Source organism: Anser cygnoides, chromosome 5 (assembly GCF_040182565.1).
Source record: "Anser cygnoides isolate HZ-2024a breed goose chromosome 5, Taihu_goose_T2T_genome, whole genome shotgun sequence".
Classification (NCBI taxonomy): domain Eukaryota; kingdom Metazoa; phylum Chordata; class Aves; order Anseriformes; family Anatidae; genus Anser; species Anser cygnoides.
Window position 1 is genome coordinate 53,938,555 of NC_089877.1, and position 27,065 is coordinate 53,965,619.

Sequence of the window (27,065 nt, forward strand, 5' to 3'; positions counted from 1 at the left end):
GTATTTTCCATGGGTCTACCGTCCAGCTGGTCGGAGCACGCTCACACGAGCATCTCCACCGGTTTCCAGCAGAGGGCAGCCACATCCCCCCGCAGGGCTGGCAGGCAGGGGGAGGGAGCAGAGCAGGCACGGACAAACCGGGCGTCTTAAAAAGGGAGCTGTATTTATGCGCTCGTGGCCGTACCGAGTCCAGTAGTGCTCAAACAGCCTTCAAACCTGCCCCCAAACCTGATGAACCACCGGGCTGGGGGCAAAAACCTCATTCCTAATGCTACAGCCAGAGTTTTCACGGCCTCCCGAAAAAAGCCCAAACAGGTCTCGTGAGGCAGCCAAGGTATCAAAGCTCTGTGTGAAGCCAAATATGAACGCAGGAGGCCAGGGGGTCAGCAGGCATCTCCCCTAGCTTCTTCGGGCACTGTGGGTGCCGGAGGAGGGTGCTGCAGGAGGACACCAGCAGTGCCACCAGCACCAAGGCACCGGGAGTCGGAGAGGTGCCGTGTATTAGTCCCTTTGTTATGCTAATGCCAGGTGGAAAGCAACGCCAATATTAATTGCAAACCCGCGTAGCCACACTACTTTGAGCCAAGCAGGCATCATAATAAAGCTGAGAAGCTTTGTGTTTTATTTTAATTAACTCAACAAGAAAGGCAATTTAAATGAAATGTTTTCTGTTGTGTTCCCCGATGCTAATCAGCAACTCATTATCTTTAATCACAGCAGCATTGCTTTTCTTCTTTCTCGGGTAGAGAGGTAGAGCACGAATGAGCAGTGGCACACGCTGAAGGTTATGAGTGCAGCGATGTGAGGTTAGAGAGGGGAAGAAACCGGTGGCCATATGGAGGGAGATGTGGGAGGGAGCTGGGCCCTGGCACCAGACCCACAAGCAGTGGGCTACTGCTGGGCTCCAGCCCTGCCCGAGGGGCAGTTTCCCCATGTAAAAGCCTCTGTGCTTCTCCAGCTGCAAGGCCAGCCTGCAAAAGTGTAGCTAGGCTTTGGATCCTTACAAAAATATTTATAGTGTGCTGCTTCCTTGAGTTCATATTCTCCTACATCCTCCTGTCTCACCCACTGAAGGCAGCTGACCAGGAGAATAACAGCACTGCTAGTTCCTGCAGCTTTTGGGTACCAAGCCCAAATGTCATTTTGGAAACATCAAGTATCTGTAAGAGTCTCTGAATTTCAAGGCTTGATATGTTACCTTATTTTTGTGTAACACCAGTCTTGCAACAAACAATACCAATAAATTCAGTGATACTTTTAATAAATTTCTATGGCTAGAGGTGTATGCATGAGACAATATTTTGCAGTATTATATTACATAGTGAGAGAGTTTAGGTAATGGATAACAAGCTGGAGATAAATTACCCAAAATAATGAAATCTTTGCCTGGAAGATCCAAAAGCCAAATTAAATCCAGATGCAATCCAGAAACAGGGCCAAAACAAAAAGCCAGGTTTTGGCTGAGGTTTTATAAAACCTCATCCAAGACATTGAGTTTGCACAGCCATCCCACCTCAGAGATTTTATTTGTCTGGATCACTGATAAGAGGAGCTAGAAGCTTTAGCTTTTGTCAGATTCCATAAGAAACAATTCAATGCAGAGCAAAAGCAGCCAGAACACCAAACACTGAACTCTACTGATGGGCATTCAAAGTGCTGAGGGGACTGTCAGAGGCCTGTTGCCAAGCTGTAAGTGTTGCATACGGCTCAGCGTTGGCCCGGCGCGCTGAGGGCTGATGGCAGAGCTCCCACTGACTGCAGCACCGGGCGCCGCGTGCCTGCCCGGCCCTGCTGGCAAGGAGCCGGGGCTGTGCGGGATGCAGGCAACAGGCACCAGAGCTGGCCCTGTGGGGGGGCCACGCCAAATTCTCACTCGTCGCCAAAGGTCTATAATTCACCATCTAAAAGTCTGTGAGATCCTGTGGTTCTTAGGTTCCTTCTGCAGCTCTACGCTGCTGCAAGTCCATTTGTTTTGGGGTGGGTTCAGCACATATCATGATAGTGCGTGTTACATCAGACAGATCTTGGGAAAAGGTTACCACTTTATTGTTGTTATTATTATTTGTGCATTTGAACTGGTCAGAAAAAATCCAGTCCATTCAACATTTAGTTTGTACATGAACACATGGATTGCTTTGCACATAAATTGCTTTCCTGCTCCACATATCTTCAGAAAGCCTCTGTAACCTTTTCCTGAAGATGGAGGTAAATGACCACCCAAAATATTCATCAGGGATAATGAAGGGTCAAGAGCTGAGAAAGCACATGAATGTTTTAGAGCATCAGCCACAGCCGGCATCTGTGCTTAGGTGTGCATATGTATTTCACATTTCCTGGCCGTAATCGTAGATACCACGTAATGCTGAGGGTCAAATTCAGCCCTGGCATAACTTCAGTGAAATCAGATCATCTGCCTTTGGGTAACTGGTGCTGCACCAGGGACTAATGTGGCCCCTGGTGTTTAATTTAGATCATATTCAGTTTGAATTAGCAGTGGTTGCTTCACCCAGCAGGCAGGCTTTGCAAACTGGAGTTTTCTCTTCACCTCATGCTGTGTGTGTCCCCGTGCATCTTCTTCCAGCTTTGAAAAATTATTCTCTTTTGTCCTATTGTATCTAAGGAAAGTTTTCATCAGTAGGGAGAAAAATGTGGATTAGCCAGATGCAGATCTGCTCTCCTCTCTGCTAGGGAGCACTGGAGGAAGAGTTTTGCCAAGGGAAGCAGTAGTGGAGAGCATTGTTGATGTAGATAGAAGTAAAAAGTCTGCCCTGAGGACAGCTTGTCAAATGAAGCCTCCTGTGCCATTAATTACAGTTCCAAGGTGCAGATGAAATATGGATGTGATAGAAGAGGTTTGCTTTTTAATGTATTGTTGGAACATTTTTTTTAAAGAGACAGCATCAAGCCAAGTCTTCAGCTCATAAATAACAGTTTTTCTTTCCTTGTTGCTCTTGTTGCAAGAAAAGTCTCTTGTCATCTCATTTCCAAAGCACTGACGGTTACATCTCTGGTTACATCTCCAAAAGAGGATTTTTTTCTTGGGGAGCCCAAGACTGACGTACTTTCTGTGGCCACGTCAGTTCTCACATCAGTGCTGTTATCACTTGCAATATCTAGAATTGCGAAAACAATCCCAGATTCATTTATTTGTGAGGGAATTACAATGCAAAATGAACTCCAAACAAAATAGACAATTAGAATGTGACAAATTATAATTCAACTCTGGTTAGTATTCTGTATGCCGTATCAAAAGCATAACAAGACCTTTAATGAAAACACAGCATGAAAGTACTAATTATAGAAGTAGCTGAGATCTCAGCCAGGGCAGGAACTCCAATAATACGCACAGTGTAAACAAGCAGGATGAAGCAGCTCTTGCCCAGGACAGATTACAAAAGGAAACTGTCCTGGTTCCAGTTAGGACAGAGTTAAGTAGCTCATAGTAGCTGGTAGGGTGCTATGTTTTGGATTAGGATGAGAAGAGCGCTGATAACATGCTGATGTTTTAATTGTTGCAGAGCAGTGTTTACACCGGGCCAAGGACTTTTCGGCTTCTTGCTCTGTCCTGCCAGCGAGCAGGCTGGGGGTGCAGCAGGAGCTGGGAGGGGACAGACCCAGGACAGCTGACCCAAACTGGCCAAAGGGGTATTCCATACCATCTGACGTCATGCTAAACAATATATAGGGGTGGCTGGCCGGGGTGGGGGGCCGGCTGCTCGGGAATAGGCTGGGCATCGGTCAGCGGGTGGTGAGCAATTGCATTGTGCATCACTTGTTTTCTTACACATTATTATTGTTAATACTATTACCATTATCACTATTATTATTATTATTGTTATTATTATTTTCCTGTCTTAATAAACTGTCTTTATCTCAACTCACAGGCTTCACTTTCCCGTTTCTCTCCCCCATCCCAGAGAGGGAGGGGGGAGGGTGAGCGAACGGCTGTGTGGTGTTTAGCTGCCAGCCGGGTTAAACCACAACAGTCTTTTTGGCGCCCAACGTGGGGCCCGAAGGGTTGAGATATCGACAAATCTGACCAGAGTGTGTTAAACTAAAATTGGTATAAGTATTGGACCTGCTTAATAGTTGCTAGTCACGATGTTGATTGCCTTAATCTCCAGTCTGCTGTACCTGTATTCCAAATTGAGTTTTATGGTGCGTTACTTTCTGTATGTGCTCCCTGTTGCACTGTTTATCCTTTCCGGGCCCTGGTTTAAGATTGTTATGGTACTGTGCGGTGTAGCAATGGCTTATGAAATGATGAGATATCTGGTCATGACTTTAACCTGGTATTTGTACTCAGCACTGACGTCGACTCTATACTTTGGAACCCATATCTCGGAAACTATTAGCAATTACACCTATTGCCTGTTTTCGTTAGGGAGCCAATCTGTGAAGGGGACAGGGGAAGACATGTTTCCCTACCTGTTCACTCTCCCTTTCTCCTTCACCACCACCCTCTTATCCCCCGAGTTAGTTACGGTGGTTCTCCGAGATGTTGAATATCCTTGGGATACTCAGACCAGCCTGCTCTTGTTGTTATGTCTCCTGAATGCGCTTCAGATTTTGTGGAGGGTTAAACAACTACTTAGGAATCTCATCCGGAGATCTGTCTTGAGGCGGGATAGTTGCGAGTGGCAGGGAGTGTGGGAGGATATGGGCAGGTTTCTAGAGCAGTGGTCACCTCCAGTGTTTTGGACATTCACCCCTGAACAACTGCAAAATCCTAAAAAGCTGGCAGAATGCTTGAAAAAAAGGTGTCATGACTCTGGCAGTTCCAAAGTGACACAAATCACTGTAGCGTGCTGGGGTCTGGCTTGTGCCTATCGAGCTGCAATTGATGCTATTAGCAACCTAGCTCCAGCTCCTGCAGCCGTTCCAGTTCCAGCTCCTGCAGCCGCTCCAGCTCCTGCAGCCGCTCCAGTTCCAGCTCCTGCAGCTACTCCAGCTCCAGCTCCTGCAGCCGCTCCAGCTCCTGCAGCCGTTCCAGTTCCAGCTCCTGCAGCCGCTCCAGCTCCTGCAGCCGTTCTGGCTCCTGCAGCCGCTCCAGCTCCAGCCCCTGCAGCCGCTCCAGCTCCAGCTCCTGCAGCCGCTCCAGCTCCTGCAGCCGCTCCAGCTCCAGCCCCTGCAGCCGCTCCAGCTCCAGCCCCTGCAGCCGCTCCAGCTCCTGCAGCCGCTCCAGCTCCTGCAGCCACTCCAGCTCCAGCTCCTGCAGCCGCTCCAGCCCCTGCAGCCACTCCAGCTCCAGCTCCTGCAGCCGCTCCAGCTCCAGCTCCTGCAGCCGTTCCGGCTCCTGCAGCCGCTCCAGCTCCAGCCCCTGCAGCCGCTCCAGCTCCAGCCCCTGCAGCTGCCCCAGCTCCTGCAGCTGCCCCAGCTCGTGCAGCTGCTCCCACTCCTGTGGCTGGGTCAGAGAAACGAGCTGTAGCAGTGCAAGTTGACCCCGCAGAGGGTATTCCAACCCCTGTGGCAGACCCTGCGTCTGGGTCAGAGAAACGAGCTGTAGCAGTGCAAGTTGACCCCGCAGAGGGTATTCCAACCCCTGTGGCAGACCCTGTGGCTGGGTCAGAGAAACGAGCTGTAGCAGTGCAAGTTGCCCCTGTAGACAAGGTGAAAAAATGGTATAGAGGCTCAGGTCGTTTAAAACGCAGACAGTCTTCTGCTAAGTCTGGGCGTAGTGAAGACGAGGCTGGGCCATCAAAGGTGCAGGAGACTGAAGATGAGGATGAGGATGGCGAAAAATCAACAGTAACTACCCGGACTCCATACCAGCCATCAAAGGTGCAGGAGACTGAAGATGAGGATGAGGATGTCGGAAAATCAACAGTAACTACCCGGACTCTACACCGGCCATCAAAGGTGCAGAAGACTGAAGATGAGGATGAGGATGTCGAAAAATCAACAGTAATTACCCGGACTCTATACCAGCGTGAGCTACGAGATGTGCGAAAAGATTTTGGTCGCTGTATAGGCGAGCAGCTTGTCACCTGGCTGCTCCGGTGCTGGGACACGGGAGCCAATTATGTGGAATTGGAGGGCAAGGAAGCCAGGCGGCTGGGATCCCTTGCTAGGGACGCATGCATTGACAAAGCAATTGGAGATGGAGCACGATCTCGCAGCCTCTGGAGGCGTCTCCTGTCAGCTGTGAAGGAAAGGTATCTCTTCAAGGAAGAACTTGTATGTTTACCAAGCAAATGGACCACCATGGAGAAGGGAATTCAGTACCTGAGGGAATTGGCCGTACGGGAAGTAATTTATAAGGACCTAGACGACGCACAAACATCCGCAGATCCAGATGCAGTCCGGTGTACACTACCCATGTGGCGGAAGTTTGTACAGAGTGCCCCATCATCATATGCCAGCTCATTGGCAATGCTAGCCTGGAAAACGGAGGAGAATCCCACAGTGAATGAAGTGACTAAAATACTCCGGCAGTACGAAGGAAATCTCTCCTCTTCCCTAAAGGCCTGTGTCTCAGCTGTGGAGAAACTCTCTGAAGAGGTCCACCAACTTAAAGAGAATTTATCTTCCCCTCCACCTGAACGAACCAGTGTCCACCAGCTAAAAGAGAATGCTTTAGAGAAACTTTCTGAAAAGATCCACCAACTTGAAGAAAGATTATCTTCCCCTTCACCTGAACGAACCAGTGTCCACCAGCTAAAAGAGAATGCTTTGGAGAAACTTTCTGAAAAGATCCACCAACTTGAAGAAAGATTATCTTCCCCTTCACCTGAACGAACCAGTGTCCACCAGCTAAAAGAGAATGCCTTGGAGAAACTTTCTGAAAAGATCCACCAACTTGAAGAAAGATTATCTTCCCCTTCACCTGAACGAACCAGTGTCCACCAGCTAAAAGAGAATACCTTGGAGAAACTTTCTGAAGAGATCCACCAACTTAAAGAGAGTTTATTTTCCTCCCCACCTGTACAAACCAGTGTCTCAGCTATTAGGGGTAAACGTTCATCTATGCAAGGAAGACAATATGGTGGGCACACACACCGCGCCACCCTGTGGTTTTACCTACGTGACCATGGAGAGGACATGAGAAAATGGGATGGAAAATCTACTGCGACCCTAGAGGCACGGGTACGTGAATTGCAAAGGAAAACAATTGGGAAAAAGGAGTTCTCTGAAAGGTTTGCTGCTCCAACTTCCAGCAGGCAGTCCTTTAAACACAGAAATGAAGATTCTGACCAGGACTAGAGGGGCCCTGCCTCCAGCCAGGGGGAGGAAAGGGACAATCGAGTTTATTGGACTGTGTGGATTCGATGGCCTGGCACGTCAGACGCACAGAAGTATAAGGCTTTGGTAGACACCGGTGCACAATGTACTCTAATGCCATCAAGCTATAAAGGGCCAGAGCCCATCTGTATTTATGGTGTGACGGGGGGATCCCAGCAGTTAACTGTATTGGAGGCTGAAGTGAGTCTAACCGGTAATGAGTGGCAAAAGCACCGTATTGTGACTGGCCCAGATGCTCCGTGCATCCTTGGCATAGACTATCTTAGAAGAGGATATTTCAAGGACCCAAAAGGGTTCCGCTGGGCTTTTGGCATAGCTGCTTTGGAGACAGAGGACATTAAACAGTTGTCTACCTTGCCTGGTCTCTCAGAGGACCCTTCTGTTGTGGGGTTGCTGAGGGTTGAAGAACAGCAAGTGCCGATCGCTACCACAACTGTGCACCGGCGGCAATATCGCACCAACCGAGACTCCCTGAGTCCCATCCATAAGCTAATTCGTCAACTGGAGAGCCAAGGAGTGATCAGCAAGACTCATTCACCTTTTAATAGTCCCATATGGCCAGTGCGAAAGTCTAATGGTGAGTGGAGACTAACAGTGGACTATCGTGGCCTGAACGAAGTCACGCCACCACTGAGTGCTGCAGTGCCGGACATGCTAGAACTCCAGTATGAACTGGAATCAAAGGCAGCCAAGTGGTATGCCACAATTGATATCGCTAATGCATTTTTCTCCATCCCTCTAGCAGCACAGTGCAGGCCACAGTTTGCTTTCACTTGGAGGGGAGTCCAATATACTTGGAATCGGCTGCCCCAGGGGTGGAAACACAGCCCTACCATTTGCCATGGACTGATCCACTCTGCGCTGGAGCAGGGGGAAGCTCCTGAACACCTGCAGTACATCGATGACATCATTGTGTGGGGTGACACTGCAGAAGAAGTTTTCGAGAAAGGGAAGAAAATAGTCCAAATCCTTCTGAAGGCTGGTTTTGCCATAAAACAGAATAAAGTTAAAGGACCTGCACGAGAGATCCAGTTTTTAGGAATAAAATGGCAAGATGGACGCCGTCAAATCCCAATGGATGTGATCAACAAAATAACAGCTATGTCTCCACCAACTAGCAAAAAAGAAACACAAACTTTCCTAGGTGTCGTGGGGTTTTGGAGAATGCATATTCCAAATTACAGTCTGATTGTAAACCCGCTCTACCAAGTAACCCGTAAGAAGAATGCTTTTGAATGGGGCCCTGAGCAACGACAAGCCTTTGAACAAATTAAGCAGGAAATAGTTCATGCAGTAGCCCTCGGGCCAGTCCGAACAGGACCAGATGTAAAGAATGTGCTCTACACCGCAGCCGGAGAGAATGGTCCCACCTGGAGCCTCTGGCAGAAAGAACCTGGGGAAACTCGAGGTCGACCCCTGGGGTTTTGGAGTCGGGGATACAGAGGATCTGAAGCCCGCTATACTCCAACTGAAAAGGAGATATTGGCAGCATATGAAGGAGTTCGATCTGCTTCGGAAGTGGTCGGTACTGAAGCGCAGCTCCTCCTGGCACCCCGACTGCCGGTACTAGGCTGGATGTTCAAAGGAAGGGTCCCCTCTACGCATCATGCAACTGATGCTACATGGAGCAAGTGGGTTGCACTGATTACTCAGCGGGCTCGAATAGGAAACCCCAGTCGCCCAGGAATCTTGGAGGTGATTATGGACTGGCCAGAAGGCAAATACTTTGGGATATCACCAGAGGAGGAGGTGGTTCGTGCTGAAGAAGCCCCCCTGTACAACAAGCTACCAGAAAATGAGAAGAAATATGCCTTGTTCACTGACGGGTCCTGTCGTATTGTGGGAAAGCATCGGAGATGGAAAGCTGCTGTATGGAGTCCTACACGACGAGTTGCAGAAGCTGCTGAGGGAGAAGGTGAATCGAGTCAGTTTGCAGAAGTAAAAGCCATTCAGCTGGCTTTAGATATTGCTGAACGAGAAAAGTGGCCAGTTCTCTATCTCTATACTGATTCATGGATGGTAGCAAATGCCCTGTGGGGGTGGTTACAGCAATGGAAGCAGAACAACTGGCAGCGCAGGGGCAAGCCCATCTGGGCTGCGGCATTGTGGCAAGATATTGCTGCCCGGGTAGAGAACCTGGTTGTAAAGGTACGCCATGTAGATGCTCATGTGCCCAAGAATCGGGCTACTGAAGAACACCAAAACAACCAGCAGGTGGATCAGGCTGCTAAGATTGAAGTGGCTCAGGTGGACCTGGACTGGCAACATAAAGGTGAATTATTTATAGCCCGATGGGCCCATGACACCTCAGGCCATCAAGGTAGAGATGCAACCTACAGATGGGCTCGTGATCGAGGGGTGGACCTGACCATGGACACTATAGCACAGGTTATTCATGACTGTGAAACATGTGCTGCAATCAAGCAAGCCAAACGGTCAAAACCTCTTTGGTATGGAGGACGATGGCTGAAATATAAATATGGAGAGGCCTGGCAGATTGATTACATCACACTCCCTCAAACCCGCAACGGCAAGCGCCACGTACTTACAATGGTGGAAGCAACCACCGGATGGCTGGAAACATATCCTGTGCCCCATGCCACCGCCCGGAACACTATCCTGGGCCTTGAAAAGCAAGTCTTATGGCGACATGGCACCCCAGAGAGAATTGAGTCAGACAACGGGACTCATTTCCGAAACAACCTTATAGACACTTGGGCCAAAGAACATGGTATTGAGTGGGTGTATCACATCCCCTATCATGCACCAGCCTCTGGAAAAGTTGAACGATACAATGGACTGTTGAAGACTACACTGAAAGCAATGGGTGCTGGGACATTCAAAAATTGGGATACACATTTGGCAAAGGCCACCTGGTTAGTCAATACCAGGGGATCTGCCAACCGAGCTGGACCTGCCCAATCAAACCTGTTACGCACTGTAGAAGGGGATAAAGTTCCTGTAGTGCACGTAAGAAACATGCTGGGTAAAACAGTCTGGGCTACTCCTGCCTCAGGAAAAGGCAAACCCATTCGTGGAATTGCTTTTGCTCAGGGACCTGGATGCACTTGGTGGGTAATGCAAAAGAATGGGGAGGTCCGGTGTGTACCTCAAGGGGATTTGATACTGGGTGAGAATAGCCCATGAGTTGAATTGTAGTATGTTAATTATTATATAATAATGTATGTCATCACTACCATGACTGCTATATATCATAGATGAAAATGGTGATTAATTAGAATGTATTGGACAGAGTGTAACCTGAGCATGACATAAATGGTATGGAATAAGGGGTGGATAGCTGTCCTGGTTCCAGTTAGGACAGAGTTAAGTAGCTCATAGTAGCTGGTAGGGTGCTATGTTTTGGATTAGGATGAGAAGAGCGCTGATAACATGCTGATGTTTTAATTGTTGCAGAGCAGTGTTTACACCGGGCCAAGGACTTTTCGGCTTCTTGCTCTGTCCTGCCAGCGAGCAGGCTGGGGGTGCAGCAGGAGCTGGGAGGGGACAGACCCAGGACAGCTGACCCAAACTGGCCAAAGGGGTATTCCATACCATCTGACGTCATGCTAAACAATATATAGGGGTGGCTGGCCGGGGTGGGGGGCCGGCTGCTCGGGAATAGGCTGGGCATCGGTCAGCGGGTGGTGAGCAATTGCATTGTGCATCACTTGTTTTCTTACACATTATTATTGTTAATACTATTACCATTATCACTATTATTATTATTATTGTTATTATTATTTTCCTGTCTTAATAAACTGTCTTTATCTCAACTCACAGGCTTCACTTTCCCGTTTCTCTCCCCCATCCCAGAGAGGGAGGGGGGAGGGTGAGCGAACGGCTGTGTGGTGTTTAGCTGCCAGCCGGGTTAAACCACAACAGAAACTTTGCTATCTATGGCTTACAGAGGGAAACTGAGGCACAGAGAAATTTAATCTCTTGTTTAGTGTCACGGAGGCAATCACCAGCAGGGCCACGAACTAAACTTAGCCTGCTGGGCCGCAGAGGCAGGCTGCATTCCTGCCCTGAGCACCGCCGAGCAATAAATAGCAGGGAGCAGGGAAACTGAAAGGAGCCATGGGAGGAGCGCTGGTGGCTCTCCCTGAAGTTTGCGGTGGCCTGGAGGGTCAGCAATATGGCCGGGGAGAACGGTCTACAGCGAGGAAAGCTGTGCCTCCCCGTCCCTCAGCAGTGCGGAGGGCCTGGTGATGGAAACAAGGTCAGGGAGGAAGGTGAAGGTGATGGAGGAACAAAGAGAAACCCTCCAGGACCCTCACCCTCATCCCACGGCCCCATCACCCCACCTGTGCCGGCAGCAGGGCCGGGTTTGGGGCTCTGTGTGGCTGCACGGACAGCCAGGCCCTGTACTGCCCGTCTGCTTGCTGCTACCAGGACGGAAACCCCTTCATGCTGCCAGCCTTCCTCTGGTGCGGCAGCCTTAAGTCGGGCAGATCTCTGCCCTTTACTGAGCCACAGCTATTTTCTGAAAAGTGCAGGGGCTTGGAGCTAGCCAGCAGGTTTAGGATTTATTATGGAAGGGACTGTGCAAATCATGTTTCTTGAGGAAGTGGCGATGAAAAGGGACATTGAACTGGCAAGAAAGCACCGGGCCAAACTCTGCCTGTAGACGGGTGGATGTGAGTCTCGGCTGCTGCGGTGCCAGCAGTGTTTGCCTTTCCAAGGGCTCTGGGAAGACGAAGCAGACCTTAGGTAGGGGTCTGGGGAAGGTGTGCCTCGCTCGGACGCTGTGCCCCCCGAGAAGGGAGATGTAACCTTTGGGAAACGAGCAGCAAGGTCTGTGAATGCATGCGTGCTGAAAGGAAAACTGTGCTTGGCTCTCTCCCTCCCCTGCCCCCCCGAAAAACTCAGCTCCAAGGAAAAACTCTCCAAATGGAAATACGATTGCCACATTGCCCTTTGCAAAAGAAACAACTTGACATTTGACCATACGTGGAATTTCCTTAGATGTGGGCTCTGCTGCGAGACAGATTGCTCTTAGGCCTCTGCTGCTTTCTAAACTAAAAGAAAAAGATATCAACAGTAGATTAATTTTCAGCCCTGTAGCCTTTGCATTTCTCTGGTCTATTCCTTGCAAGCTTAACATCCCGTCATTAATAAGGCTCTGTAATGTTAAGTATGGTATAGCAACGTTAACATATGTATAATTTTTGAGGTGAAATGTTGGGAAATACCCACTCACAGTGCTTCAGGGGTGCCAGGATCCCCGACTAGCCCACGTTACCTGCTGCAGCTGTGTCCTGGGACTGCACTTGGGCCCACCTGGCTCTGCTCCGAACAGGCCCCATTGATTACCTACATCCCAGGGTTTGTAGAGACAAGTGCTCACCCGCTTCTACCCGTTCACGTCCTTTCTGCGGATCGATAAAGCTAAGGAGTGGACCCAGGGCACAGCGGGAAGGCTGGCTTGGCTGTGTGCCCAGGGGGGTAAAGGCACTGCTCGGAGGAGGCGCAGCTCAGGCCTGCGCGAGGCAGCCCGGGGGGCCATGAGGCTCCTGACTGCCGCGAGGTGGGAGCCCCTGGCTCTGCTGCTCCCTCCTCCCTGTCACAGCCCTGGGATTCCCCTGAGTGCCCCAGGCAGCGAGTGTGTGATGCCTATGTACAGAAATGGGAACAGGAGACGTCCAGTCCTCAGATCAGCCCTGGATGAGAGCCGGAGTCTGAGAAGGAAGCAGCAGCTTCATGCATCAAATCAGGAAATTCCAAGGAAACTTGCCCCTACAATTTTAAAGCATTAAACCTTCCACCTGTTCTTCCCCTGGCTTCCAGGGCAGGCTGTGGCATTTGCCCATGCATTGAAAGGAACCCTTGCTGCAGGAGCACCGAGTATCTTGAGGAAGATCCTAAAGTATTTTGTCACAGCAGTGACTCCCAAGGCTGGTGGGCACCAGACGAGCCACCACACCACCCGAGCTGTGGGCATTCAGTGCTTCATGAGCATTGAATGGAAACAGATACCCCCCAACCCCCCCTTTTTTTTTTTTTTTTGACAACAATAAGCAAGTTGGCTTCATTGAGACTTTCCTTTCTGCAAGCAGCACAGCAATTTGACAGCCTGGTTTAGTGACAGCCCGCTTGTCCCTCACCCCTTTCGTAGCAGGACCAGGATCCTCTGCCACAATGCCGTGGCCTCACTGGGTGACCTTGGGAAAGTCATCTTCCACCCTGCTGGGACTTCTGCATCCCAGTGCTGCCAGCAGGAGACTTACAATTGCCCCAGCAATTCTCCTCACCCCCAACGTGACTTACAAAGTGGTAATAATCTGCTTTCTTTGCTATTCCCATGGAGTCTTGTCCTCCTTGCAGAAATCACCAGCTAGGTCACGGCTTCCGTTAATTGTGGCTGTGTTTATTGTAAGAAGGAGGCGTCCCCGCATGACTAAGAATGAAAACTCCACCCTGGTCGTTCCTGCTGTCAGGCACCCTTGACAAATGTTTGCAAAGAAGCAAATTAAAGTGGGTTGTAAAGTGGATCGTATTGCACCACAGTACGAAATTCATAGATAACCTAATGAATAATTTCCCCTGCTGTTCAGCTCTGATTCCATTAGCAATTCCTTAATTAATTCTGTCTCCTTGCCCGGCAGGCCTGCACCCAGTGCTGTGGAGCCAGCAGCCGCTTTGGTGGAGCACATCAGCGGTTATTGACCTGCGGCTGAAGGAGGAGGCTTTCATTTCCTCACACCAAGTTTCGGTGCTCCCAGGACGAGCCAATAATTCAGTGTGTGACACCTCACCTTTCTTTATCACCCAGCTGATATCCTTGATCACGGATGGCTGCAATTAGTCCCCAGAGCACTTGCAGCACGTGACTGACGCTATGGCTTTTGCCTTCTGAAGGGATAATATTGCACCTCCTTAATTCCTCTTGGGATTTTCCAGCTCTGAAGCCTTGCCTTTTGTCAGCTAACCTTGGATATATGAGCTGTCCGGGGAACTTATTAATTCCTCTCGCCCCCACCTCCCTGCCCGGTTAGGCTGATTTATAGGAATTTTGGTAGGAACCACTAAAAACCTGGCAGAGCTCATTAATTTGTGAATCTCTTAAAGATTTCCCTTATTGCAGAGACCATCTGTTTGCCCAAGTGTTATTTTTGCAGCTGCCAAATCAGGTTTGCAAGACTCTCACCTTCTCTTCAAACCCACCACTTGATACCATAATATTTACATTCAGAGCTCAACACTCCCTTTTGCACGAGATCTGTGCAGAGCGAATGCAGCTACACTCAGCTGTGCAAGACTCAATCCCGCCGAAATAAACCGCAATAATGCCATTAAAACCAGAAACAGCAAGATCAAACCTAATTGTACAATTTCGTTTTTGCTTTTTATGTTCACCACGAGGCTCTTCAGTAACACCTGGAATGTCTGCAGAAGGAAATCCCATTAATGCTAATTGTGGTTGTGCATGAAAATCTGCCACGTATCGATGGGAAAACAGATTCTGCCTCGATCCTCCTGTCCTGGGTGAGTCCTGCAGAGCCTGCCAGCAATGAGCTGTGTGCTTGTATCAGCAGATGCTGAAAGCCAGGTTCCTGAAGTCGCACTCACCTTCTCTGACCGCTTGTGCGGCCCCTTGGGCACCAAGATAGGTGGGCTCGGGGGCACATACTCATTTTGGTATCAGGTGTATTAGGAGACGTTGCCAGCAGCAGCAGTGATGGCTCGGGAGTCAATTTTATCCTCTATTTGTAGCTTTTATATTTCCTCCCATAATTTAAATGGCCTTTTGTAACTCATCTCCCCAAAATACAACTGCTTATAAATTAGATGAGACTAAAATGCTGCTGAGATTCAGACCATCCACTCTTCTTTAAGGTAAATCCTCTTCCAAGTCTTTGATCTTCTTATTTTATTTACTGTATATCTGCACATTTGCATAAAATGTTCTCTTTTCGAGCCAACAATTGTCACCGGTAAGACTCACATTTCTTGGAGACAGGCGGAATTTCTCCCTCGTTCTCTCTTTGAATGTGCAAAATTATTTTCACTGCCGCTGGGTTGGTGTCACCTGACACAGTTAATCTTCTAATCTTCTCTCTGGGGTGACATAAGAGGAGATGATGGAGACGTTTCCTTTCTTGAATACAAAGCTCAGATTCAATTGTGACTAATGAAAATCTTATTAATAAAATAAATAAAATAAAATAAAATAAAATAAAATAAAATAAAAAATAAAATAAAATAAATAAAATAAAATAAAATAAAATAAAATAAAATAAAATAAAATACCAACAGGCTGACACTAAGGTCTCCCAGGCCCAAAATGATGATATATCTAGTTCTTGCTGTTACTTTTGTGTTTGCTGCTTCCTGGAGGACTGTCCTAACTGTCAGCTGTATCTTGCCTTTTTTCACTCCCTTTCCCTTCACTGGATACACCCGCACAAGCTCCTGTCAGTGCATCCACTCCTCTTGTAATTACATCATTATACTCCCCATCCATCAAATTGAGATGTGAAAAGGATGTGTCAGAAAACAATAATGAAATAAAATCCCAGTTACTGGGACTTTCTGGGCACTTGGCTCCTAGTCTGAACCTCTCTGCTTTCCTCAGGGAAAGCCAGGGATCGCCGTGCACAACAGCAGCTCTGTAGCCATTTCTCTGCTGTTTTGGTGATAAAGAGCTGAAGCATAATTATTACAGGTATTGCCCTGCCGTTAATTTTATCACCTTCATGAGAGGATGGAAGGGTCCATGCCCTCCCCACCAGCTTCAGGGCTTTTCAAGGGGGAAAGCCAGTCTTTGCTAGGAGATTCCTGACTGTGACTGCCAGCACAAACCAGCACCAGGAGCTGACACTTGAAGCACATGCTGAGTTTTTCAGCTTGTCTGTCTGGGCTGGCAGGAACGCTTAGCTCGTCCATAACTGCTGCAAGCACGGGTGGAGCTCCGTGAATGTCCCACCACCTGGGGAACATACCTGTCGGTGTCATCCACGCACTGATGTCAGCGTGCTCCTATCAGCCTGCATCTCCTTCTCCATCCCGATCTCCAGCCCCATCCCTCCCCTCCCCCTGCTCGCTATGAATCCCCCAGTACCAACGGGCAGAAATCTCTGCACACAGCAGGGAGAAATCCAGCGGAATTTGCATAAATTAGAGGGGAGAAGCGCGTCTCAGCCATTCTCCATTTAAACTGCATGGAAATCACGCTGATGTGACATATAAACTCCTGCCGAACTGGGCAGGAAGGTGTTTGCTTCAACCCTACAGAAAATTGCAGATTGAATAATCAGGTCTGACCTCGTTACCAGAAATCGCTCTCACTCCCCCTGATTTCCCTCTGCCAGGGGAGAGAAGTGCACAGGAATGAGACCAACCCTCCTTGCTCCTACATCGCTGACAAGATTAGCAAAGCCCTTCCACCAGTAATTTTAGCATGCAGGGTGCCAGATCCCACCGCGAGAACTGCAGCTCCCTGCTTCTCCTGAGAGGTTTGGACCCACCTGCAGCTGTTCAGCAGGAGCAAAGCCCCCGTGGCTCCAGCTGGGAGCTTGCAGGTGAGGCCGGCTCTGCACGCCCAGATGACTGAGCCCTTCGGGCTGCGGCAAAAATCGTTATGAGCCCTGAGAGATTTACGATGTTAAAGACCTGATTTTCAAAGGCACTTAGATCAGAAGCCTAATGGGATGTGTACACTTCTAGGTCAGAAACCCGGTCCCACTACGTGTTGTCTTACTCATTTAGGTGACGGCTAGTGTTTATGAGAGTCTGCTGCTCACTGGCAAACCTGCCACTCGGGCTTACGAGCAGCCATCAGGACAGCAGGCTTCTTGGGCACCGACGGGACTGCCTACTGGCCCTGTCACGGCTGCCCTGCACCCAGGTTTCTCCACACATTTGCTCAGCCCCAGGTTTGGGGTACCTCAAAAGCCCTTTGCGCAGCCCGGACATACTGCGCATGTGGGTTACCTGCAGGATTTGTGGCATAAACACCAGACAAGGTTTTTATTTTTCTTCCTGGAAAGCTCCGGAGAGGGATGTGGGCACTCTAGCAACTGCTGTTGGTGTAAAGAGGCCGTGGGCAGGTACTGTGCAGGGCTCCGTGATGTTCTGTAAGCTTTGCTGAGCACAGTGCCCTTTTTGCCAGGACATGAGCTTGGCACCCTGCGCACCCTGCTGCTTCTTCTCCAGCTCCCTGAAGCGTTTAAAGATGCATCAGGGCCATGCAGCTCTCTTCCGCGTGAGACCAAGTGAGCCCTTTAGGAATTCTTCCATTACCTTCCTTCCAGAGATTAAATTTAGCATTCCCCCGCCTTGTATTTGTCACTGATTTTTTTGCAAAGGAGTTCCTCAGAAAGCCCAAGTGAGAGCGGTTATTGACAGATATTAGCACATTTCTCTCATTAGCTTAAAACGTACTAAAATAATACGCACTTTATTACTCACCTTTTATTGTTTAGTTCAATTTTTATTTTATTTTATTTTTTTTATCATGACAGACACCAGGCATATTCATAAATTCCCCAAACTTTCTCTTTTCAGACTTAAATTTTCCAGGCTTGGCCTCTCTCCAGGAGCAAGCATGGCTCTTTTCAGCCTGAGAAACAGAGACAGTTGAAAGAAATACTTAGTTTGACTCTCAAAAAAAAAAAAAAAAAAAAAAAAAGCTTTACGACCTATCAAAAAATAACTCTATAACCAAAATACCAAGGGATCTAAGCAAAAATTTTAATTTAAATAGTCCTATAGTCCTCATCTGAGTAAGCACTGGTGAGAATCATCCGAAGAGCTAGGTGTGCTCTGTTCAACCCCTGACCCTGTGGCTAGCTTCCCGCGTTAGTGGTTCATGGCAGAGCTCTTCCGAGGCTCCGTGGAAGGTGGGTGCCAAATCCTCCTCATGGCTCTGGCAGACGAGCTCTTGCCACCTTTGCTGTAATAGCTGACAATGTTTCTGTCCTCTCCCCCAGCCTTTGCTGGCTTCTCTACCCCACTTCCAGAAGATGCTGAGCCCCGTAGCGGACTTGGCCAAGGGCAATGTAAGTGGGGTGACTGAGGCACAGGTTTCTTAAACCGCTGGTGAAGACGAGCTTGCGCCAAGCCACCGGTTTGCGTTTTGGCCTGACTTCACTGCAGGCACTCGTCCAGCTCTGCTCGAGGGCTCCGACCTTCCGCAGAGGAGCACACAGCTGTGAGAGGTGACTTCAAAATCAGCTGCAGCTGCTTGCTCCATGAGCATGAGTGGGGATGGCGAGCCCTTGATCCTGCAAACACTTAGGCACATGTTTAGCTTTATAACTGCGAGCGGTTCCAGGGACTTCGGTGGGGCTTGAGGTTCAATTGGCACATAAACGCCTGCAGAGCTGGGAGCCTGCGCTGGAACAGGGTCTAGCTAAAAAGCTTTAATCCACACACATGTCAGAGCAAAACTTCACTGCAGTGAAACTGCATGGGAGGAAGAGTCCTCTGGTCTGGTTTAGGCCTTCTTCTCTCCCCAGATGTGCACTGAGACTGAGACTGGACACCTCCATAGCTCCATATCTCCCAGATTAGAGACTGCTCCTTGAGCCTGCGGGCGGCAGAAAGATGTAGAGGATGAGCACGATGCCTTCCCTGCACTCCTCCTTGTGCAGCCTATTGGGCGAAGAGCACAGCCTGAGGCTGCGTTATTTCCTCTCCGGAGCTAGCATCCAGGCGAGTATCTCCAGGCACCTGCAGGAACCGACGCAGAAGCAGCCACTGACAAGGGCTGTCCACTGCAGAGTGATTCCTGCAGAGCTCCATGCCAGCAAACCCCACCAGCCCATGGCACTCAGCACTGGGGCAGAAAGCCCCAGGACCCCCATCCTGCTCTGCAGAACATGTGAAGGGAACCTGAGGTGTCCTTTTGGGAACATCTGCAGCTCTTCTAGCTTTTGTAGTCACTGGCCTGTCGTTCTGAGCTGAAGCCATGCTACAGCTCGCCATGCTGCTGAGTGCTTAGCGTGAAGCACCCTGATAAAACTGGTCCAGTTCTTTCAGAGGTGCTGAGCACACTGAGCACCTAGATTCTCCTTTTCTTCATCAAGTAACCAAGACTGTGCCAGTGTGCAGGGATCCTCACTGCTGACCGCACCTGGCTGAAAGGTCTAGAAATTTCGTATCGAGCAGAATCCATTACCGACATTAAAAAGTTGAGCTGTAGGGGTAGCCATGAAATGTTTCACTCCATCAGAGCTGCATATTTTAAGCAAGCAAAAGTGACAAAAAGTTACCGAGAGATCTGCACTCAGAACATTGCCACTGGTAAACACACACCGTGGGACAGCAAACAGTGTCGCAAGCACCATTTCTCAGATCTTACAGCGCAAACCAACGCGGATTTATTTTTCTGCCCCTGCAACCAGCTGCGCCCCAGCCCCTGCCCCTCTCCCAGCTCCCACCCTCGTTTTGCCGGCGGCTGCAGAGGAGGGGAGCAGCCACCGCCTGCGTCCCCCCCGGGGACAGCGCTGCTCCCACTGCAGCCCTCAGCCCCCTCCTTTGCTGCGGATTCACGGCTTAGCTCTTAAAAGCCGTTTCATAAATATTCTATGGCCTTTCAGGCCGGGTAATGTGCCTCTGTGACATTAAAGAGGAAACTCCGTGAAGGGGAGGGATGACAACAAATTTATCCACCAATAGCACACTCTTTTGGCACAAAAGCACATTCTTATCTTTACATCCCATAATGAGAAGGCAGAGACGGGACTGTTGCTACAGCTCTCTGGGTGGTTAGATGTACCGTGGAGGAGACGGGTGGCTGTAAATCCGTAGATATTTCCCCCCCCTGCCTCCGCCAGCAGAAGGACCCGCGCGGGTGTGTGTTCGCCGTGGTTTTCCCGAGCCCCCGGCCAGGAGCGCTTCTCGCACGATGTCCGACTGCGAAGGACTGCCCGTGGGTAAGAGCCAGATTTATATTTACTGCAGCGCCCCGCCGGCTAGCGCACGCTCTCGGGTTGCAGAGCCCCACGCCAGCTCGCTGGCTGGCCACCGGGAAGGGGCGACCAGAAGCCCCCCGCCGCCAGCCCGGGGCCCACGCAGCCGTGGCGCAGGGCACGGGGCGAGGAAGAGGAAGGGCTGGGTACCGCTGGCAGCTGGCCCCTGGGTCCGTCAGAGGTGAGGGTGACGGTGTCGGTGCCTGCCGTCTCCGTCCCGTGGGGGATTTTTTGGGAACGGGTCCCCCAGGAGCGAGCGCGCCGCGGGCGCGTGGTGGGAGCGCGCTGATAAACCCGCACCAACGGCTGCGGACGCAGCAAGGGCAGATAAATGTACGGCGAGTGGTTTGTGTGCTGAGAGGAAATAGAAGCGCGCCGTGTTTCCAAAATAAGGGCTCTGCGCGTTTTGCCTACATCTTTTGGAGGAGGCTTTTACGGGCACGTATGGCTGTATGTGCCCAACTTCACCGAGGTCAGAAAGAAGCGTGGTTCTCAGCTGCTTTTTTGTAACTTCTGTACGTCTTGTAAACACCCGCTATGCTGCTGGCGTGACAGGAAACTGTTGTCATAATGCTAGCGTAATTCTCTGCCAAGGCATTTTGCTAATAAAGGCATGGACCACTGAAAACAATTTTTTTTTTCTTTTTTGTTCTTGTGCCATGGGAAGCATGGATCTTTTCAGATATCTGTGTATACAGACAAACACTCGCAGAGTGTGCAGTGCTTGTGTTTTGCGGCCTGTGAAGGCCGGGTGTCGGAGATGAGGGTCTCGACTAAAACACGGGACTACAGAAGGCGGCTGCGGCAGAGGTGGTTGTTTTTTTTTTCTTTCTCTGCTTCCATTTTACGAAAGCAACCCCATGTCCAAAAATGTGCAATCAAAACCACTGGAAAATTATAAATTATGTATGCAATGCAGAGTGAACTGCACCATGCACAGCTCCCTGCGCCGTCACACAGCTGCTAGCGCTGTCTGCAGACCGGAGAGGTGGGGATGGGCATTCCTCACCCGCCCTGTCAGAGGGCCGATCTGAGAACCAGCACGGCTTCCCTTCTTCAGCAGAGCCGGCTTTGATTTTAAGGGCCCAGCCTGTGTTTGCTTGTTAAGCACTCTGAGCCGAGGGTGGGATATTTCAGGATGACAGTGACAGTATTTAGCTGGCATCTGATATTACTGATGAAACTGATATTGAGCATGCAGAGCATGCTGTGTGCAGGAGCTCCTGATATCTCAATTACCTTCGCCACTGAGGGCCCGGGAGTTTGCCCTCAGAAAAGCTCCTGTAGGTGCAGCAGCACTTTGCTACGCGGAGATGGAGCGAGCAGAGACGTGTAGGTGCGGACAGAGGTCAGAAATGTCCCAGCACAGGCCAGGGGCAGGTGTGATTCCCTCTGCTCCCCCCAAAATCCTCCCACCCCAGGGCCTCCCAGCAGCCTTCCCAGCCCCAGGGCTCGTCCCTCACCTCCCTCTCCCAGCGGCGTGCAGGTTGGGAGGTGGCCCTTCTGCAAGGTCTGTGAGCAGGTCACCTCCCGACGGATGGCTTTTCCTGCCAGGGGGCTATGAAATCACACAAATCCCTTTGTGGTTACTTCTCCTTTACCCCCTATTTCAGAGCTTAAAACTTTAGCAGCAAAAACTCCATGAAAAGTGTTACAAGAAACTCAGCATAAAACTTGCTAAAATAATGCTTAGTGTCCAGCCATGCAGAAATACCACTCTGCTGAACCCGATGAGCATAGTAAGATGGGTGCTGTACTTTTAAAACTCCTAGCTTTGGATGTGGCCAGGCAGCATAGCTGCAAGGAGTTGCTGTAGCGGTGTGTATCATGAGCAACGTGGCAGGGATCTCGAGCTCTGTTTATAACACAACCTGGACAGCCGTATGCATGTGTCTGAGCATAAACATGCTCACAACTATAAATAAGTTTAGCCAAAGCAGAATATTAGTGTCAAGCCTACGTATCGCTTCGCCAACCTCCTTGCAAAGAGTACGCCTAATGAACAGCCTGAGAAGTGGAGGTTGTACTTACGTAAATTCATGCCAGGATTTTTACAGTGCTTTCTGCCCACACAAGAATGTAGTAAGAACAGCTGCGTAATTGTTCCCTCAGACAAGCAACCCAGAGGGAAGTGCTCAATACAATCTTTGAATTAAATAGCTGGATGTGAATGGGTCGATACACCAATAATTTTTCAACAAGAAGCTTTATTCAGTAGGAATATCTCACTTCTGCACTGCAAATGGTTATGCAGTTTTTCAGGATGAAAGCACTGGGTTTTTAAATCTCTGGTTTATGTTTGATTCCAGGGTGGCTGCGCTGTTTCTCTGATTTGTAATGGAAAATTAAACATGTGTTGCAAACAAAGTTTTATATTGTCTTTTGAATGTGGCACAGAAGACATAAGAAAAGGATCCTAGCTGTCAGATGGCAGATTAAATCTAAGTAAGCGTTCAGTCATTTTGGACTGAATTCTTACCAAAAAAGGCATTTGTAAGCATTACTATCAAGGTGACCTATTAGTGAGCAGAATTCTAAAATGTACACCATCAATTTACCATTGTAACATGGGTAGATAAAGCAAAAATAAGGATCAGCCACTTCAGGACAATCACACTCCTATTTCTTCACCATTAGCAATTATTGGCATACTGATGCTACCCATTAGTGCTAGGTACATGGATTTACTGTCATTCCTACACACAGATAAAAGAAAAGCACATCAATTATTTAAGTGCTTCCTCTTGTGTGTATTATTTTCCTCTTGTAAGGAGACACAATTTAGTCTCTGTGTGACTGAGCAGCTTTTCACGCACCCAGCGTTTTGATTAGGAATATATGAGTCATGATGGTTCTGGTTCTTAACACAATCCTCTTGACTTCAGAAAAAGCTCTGAAGTCATGCAAAGGTTCTTAAAGTGCCTCTTTCCTTATTTTCTTCTCAAGACTCCGTCGGCCACAGACTGATTTTGAATGGCATGGCTACATTTTTGTGGATAACATCACTGCCACGATAATTCAAGGTATTCAGCCATAATAGATGAGGATTATATTGCTGGAGAGAGTATAGCTCTTTGGATTCCAGGAATCTTGTATGTACATACTTTCTCTGTTATTTACGAAAACAGGGATAAAAAAGAAAAAAAAAAAAAACAGAATTGATTTAGCTTGTTCTGCAGCAGGTGGCATGCAAATCTAACTGAATTTCCTTAAAATTCCTCCTAAACTTTTATTGGCATCATTTCAATAGAGGAGGAAATAAGACCTTTCATCTGAAGCATTTTCCTGACTCTTGAGCTAAATACTTCCTTTCAAAGCTAAAATTACACATTTCAAACATGTCTTTAAGAGAGACTGGAGCCAATTTGCTAAAATTGGTGTTTGCAGAATCAGGGTATCCCAGAACCCTCCAGGAATTGAAGTTTCCAGAGATTCATGCGTATTCTGCACTGTCACGGTGAGTCCATTTAGGTCAGCAGTGAGGCTGCTACTGCGCAGAACCTCATTCACCCACACTGTGCCGTCTCTACATGGCTGCTGGGAATTAAAAATGGCACAAATACATTTTTGTCATAAAAAAATCACAGGAAATGGTTTAGCGCATGCATGGGGAGTGGGCCAGCTAAATAAAATTGCCCTGTTTTTACATGCTCAGTACAGGATCATGCTTTAAATTCATCTTTCATCAGATTTGGTAATCACTTTGGTCTCACTGCTGTGGCTTTTAGGGCTAGACCACCAGTTCTGCTTTGCAGTCTAGAGCTTAGGTAAAAGGTCTCAAATACTACTGCCTGCAGGGTGAGACCCTAAGTAAAAGGCAGCACACTGGAGTTATCTTGCAGAATTTCTGTACAGACGGCATTTAGTACTCTAGGTTTCTGGGATAAGCAGGGAACTGGCAAGTTTTTTTTCCCTATATGGACCCAGATACTTGCAGGTTAGAAGTATACTGGCATTTCTTTAGCATCTCAAGACAATGGTTTTTCGGACCCTGACCCCACTGAAGCCACCCGGCACTTTGTGGAGCACTGGATTGTGTCCTCGGAGATCCCTGGGCGATTCCCAGCCCAGGGCAGGTGAGGCTGGGGCTCCCACGGCTGCAGACCTTGCTGTCAAACCTCGCACAGCAAGGCACGAGCAACCCTGCAGCCAGTACTCCCAGCAACAACCAGAGAAAAACACATATAAAACTTTCACCTTCTGGGAAGCCTGGGCTGAAGCCTGAAATTAAGAGTGATTGTAAATGACTGCAGCTTCAGCACAGCCACTGAAGCCGTGCAGGCTTGTCCAGGTCGCTGGGGCCAGATGTCACTGTGGATTACCTGAAGTCTGCCTGCTGGTCTCCTCTGAAGGCCTGAGAGCCCAGCCTTGCTCTTGTCTGCCTTGCTCCATTTAAAGATGCTCTGCAGCTGCAGAGGGGCTGAGAGAAACATCTTAAAGAGGAAACAGAAATATAACAGTCAGTATAAATATTCAAGAAAGAAGCAGTTTCAGCATTTGCCCATTTCGTGGGCTGTGCTCTTGCTTCGCCCCCTGATCGCTCCAGGCTCGCTGGAGAAGACTTCATCTCTCTGCAGGCGCCTTTCCATAGGAGGCTGTCCCATCCATGGAGCAGTTTCGTCTGTTTTGGCCGGAGTCCCAGGTGACTTCCTGCAGCCCACGTGGCTCCCTCCTGCTCTCCACTCCTTTCCCAAGAGCTCTGTGCCGTGCTTGCCTGGGCCAGCATCCCGTCCCCTGCCTGCTTGGGCACAGGGGGGATGGCTGAGTCCTGGGAGGGATGGGGAGGAAGGGAAAACCCCACCAGCTCCTGCCGTCTGCCTCCTTACAGTTCCACCACTCTGAGACTGTGCAGTCCACCACTGCTCATACAGACGCTTCCCACTTTCTAAAACCTGCCACCCAAAAGGCATCCCAGCCCTATGATCAGCGTTGTGAAAGACTTCAAGAGAAGATGCAGATGAAAGACTCTGTGTAAGAGCTCTGGCTGGAGACGGTGGCTTTAGCAGGCAAGAAAGGCCCATTTTGGCCACTGGAGATTTTTGTAGGTAGCATTAAGCACTAATGCCAAATTTTTGCAAAACAATGTGAATCTGACATGTTCCGTGTTATTTAGCAGGGTTTGTAACTAAAGAATACAACCTCACAGAAACTTTGGGCTTGATGCTTGCACCTCTTGGCAAACTCAGCTCCTTTTGCACTGGGGAAGTCAGATCAGGAGGTGCGTGTTAACTGTTAGGAACAAATCTTCCAGTACACTGTTCTTCCATCAACAAATACAGAGGTCTTTGAATCAAATCGTAGCATTTTGTCAACATTTCCAGTACGTTAACACATTTCTAAAGGCTACACTTTGAAAATTGAAATTAAGTGGAAAGTCAGACAAAATTACTTGAAATTCTTCAGTAAAATAAAAACAAATATAAATCTTTGTGTTCCTTGGTCTGGTTTGCTGCAAATGAAACCGAAATCCCAGAGCTTTCTTGGCAGCTGGGAACTGTCCCTCTGAGCCTCTGAAGGCCGGTGGGTCAAGCACCAGCTCCTCACTCTGCCTCAGCAGCAGTGCAACAACAGGGGCCTGGGCACTGATGGGAGCAACGCTAACGAGAATGAAACTATGTTCTCTGCGTGTGTGTTTTTAAAGAGGTTTTTGAATCTGAGGGTCAGGAAAACAGGCAAAGCAAAGTGAGTGACTCAGGAGCCCCAGGAATCCATGTTTCACAAGAAAAACACCAGGATCAGATTCATGGAAACAAAGGAAGCCCTGTGCAGACACAGGAGTGGGAACCAGTCAGAAATAAACCCGGAAAGCCCTCTCTGCATGTAAGGCATTTCGAGACAGCCCCACGATCCAAAATATCAAAAGCAGCCGAGGATCCATAAGGAGTTAAACCCGCCTGCACCCGAGCCCTGCTTACAGCGGCTCCCCACTGAGGTGGGATGGCAATGTTCAAACACGTTGTTTTCAAAGCAGTGAGGCTACAGTGGCCCAGCTGAAGTCTCTTATCCGCCTTCTCAGATCTTTTGTAGGCAAAAAAAAAAAAAGTGCTTTTTGGTCTGGGAGGAAGCTGGGGACTCCTGAGCCCATGCAGTAGTTGCTGCGGCCCTGTGAAAGGGAGGGAGCTGGAGCTAGCATAGATGTTAACACTGGTTTTCAGAAGTCTGAGTTTGCAGAAATGTACTGAAACCATATCTGGAAGAATAGGAAAGGTTTTCTTTTTTATGTCTCTCTTTCTTTTTTTTTTTTTTTTCCCCTATTCCTTTTTTCCTGAGGAGGGCCACGCTGAGGAAGGAGAGCTCTTTCAGGCAGTCATCAGAGAGAGAGGCAGTTAGCATGAACGTTTGCAGCTGGGATGCTGGTTAAGGATCTAGTTAAGAAAATATAAAAGATGCTACATAGCGTGCTAAGGGCTCCTCCTCCCTTGGAGGAGGATTTTGCTGGCAGGAGGCTTTTACTTATCCATCTAAATACTTGGAATCTCTACTTTGTCCCAGGGTCTGTGAGCAGGAGCACTTGCACAGGGCATACAGCACATTTCTTGACAGTCTTAGTCCATGATGTTTACAGTAACTTGGGGCACGCGGAAAAACAGCTGATGTGTTTTTTCTTTACCTCCCCACCATGCCTCACAACATCTACAGCATAGTCAGTGTTAAGCCATTGGCATTTAGGAGCCATAATTGCATTTTAGCATTTACTTCTTGCTGTCTGGAGCCCTCTCTTGCTGCAGACCTGTTCTGTGGGCAGTAATTTACAGGGTGGGGCACATTTCCTTCGTTTTACAGTTCAGGCTCCAAACAAAATGCCAGATTACCCTCCCACTGACAGGCTCCTGGCAGACGCCAAGCAAGTTGATGGTGCCCAGGTTCACTTCCCCAAAGGAGTCCTGGCCTGCACAGGACAGACAT

At 48.9% G+C, this 27,065-nt stretch overlaps 1 protein-coding gene across 1 annotated transcript in view; it reads left to right on the top strand.

Annotated features, from left to right (window-relative positions):
- Positions 1-19,983: 19,983 nt before the first annotated feature.
- Positions 19,984-27,065, top strand: part of EML1 (EMAP like 1) — a 123,910-nt gene continuing 116,828 nt past the window's right edge. The window contains exon 1 of the mRNA XM_066998337.1: positions 19,984-20,123. Coding sequence (XP_066854438.1) covers positions 20,096-20,123 — 28 coding nt within the window. The 5' untranslated portion in view covers positions 19,984-20,095. The remainder of the gene's footprint in view (positions 20,124-27,065) is intronic.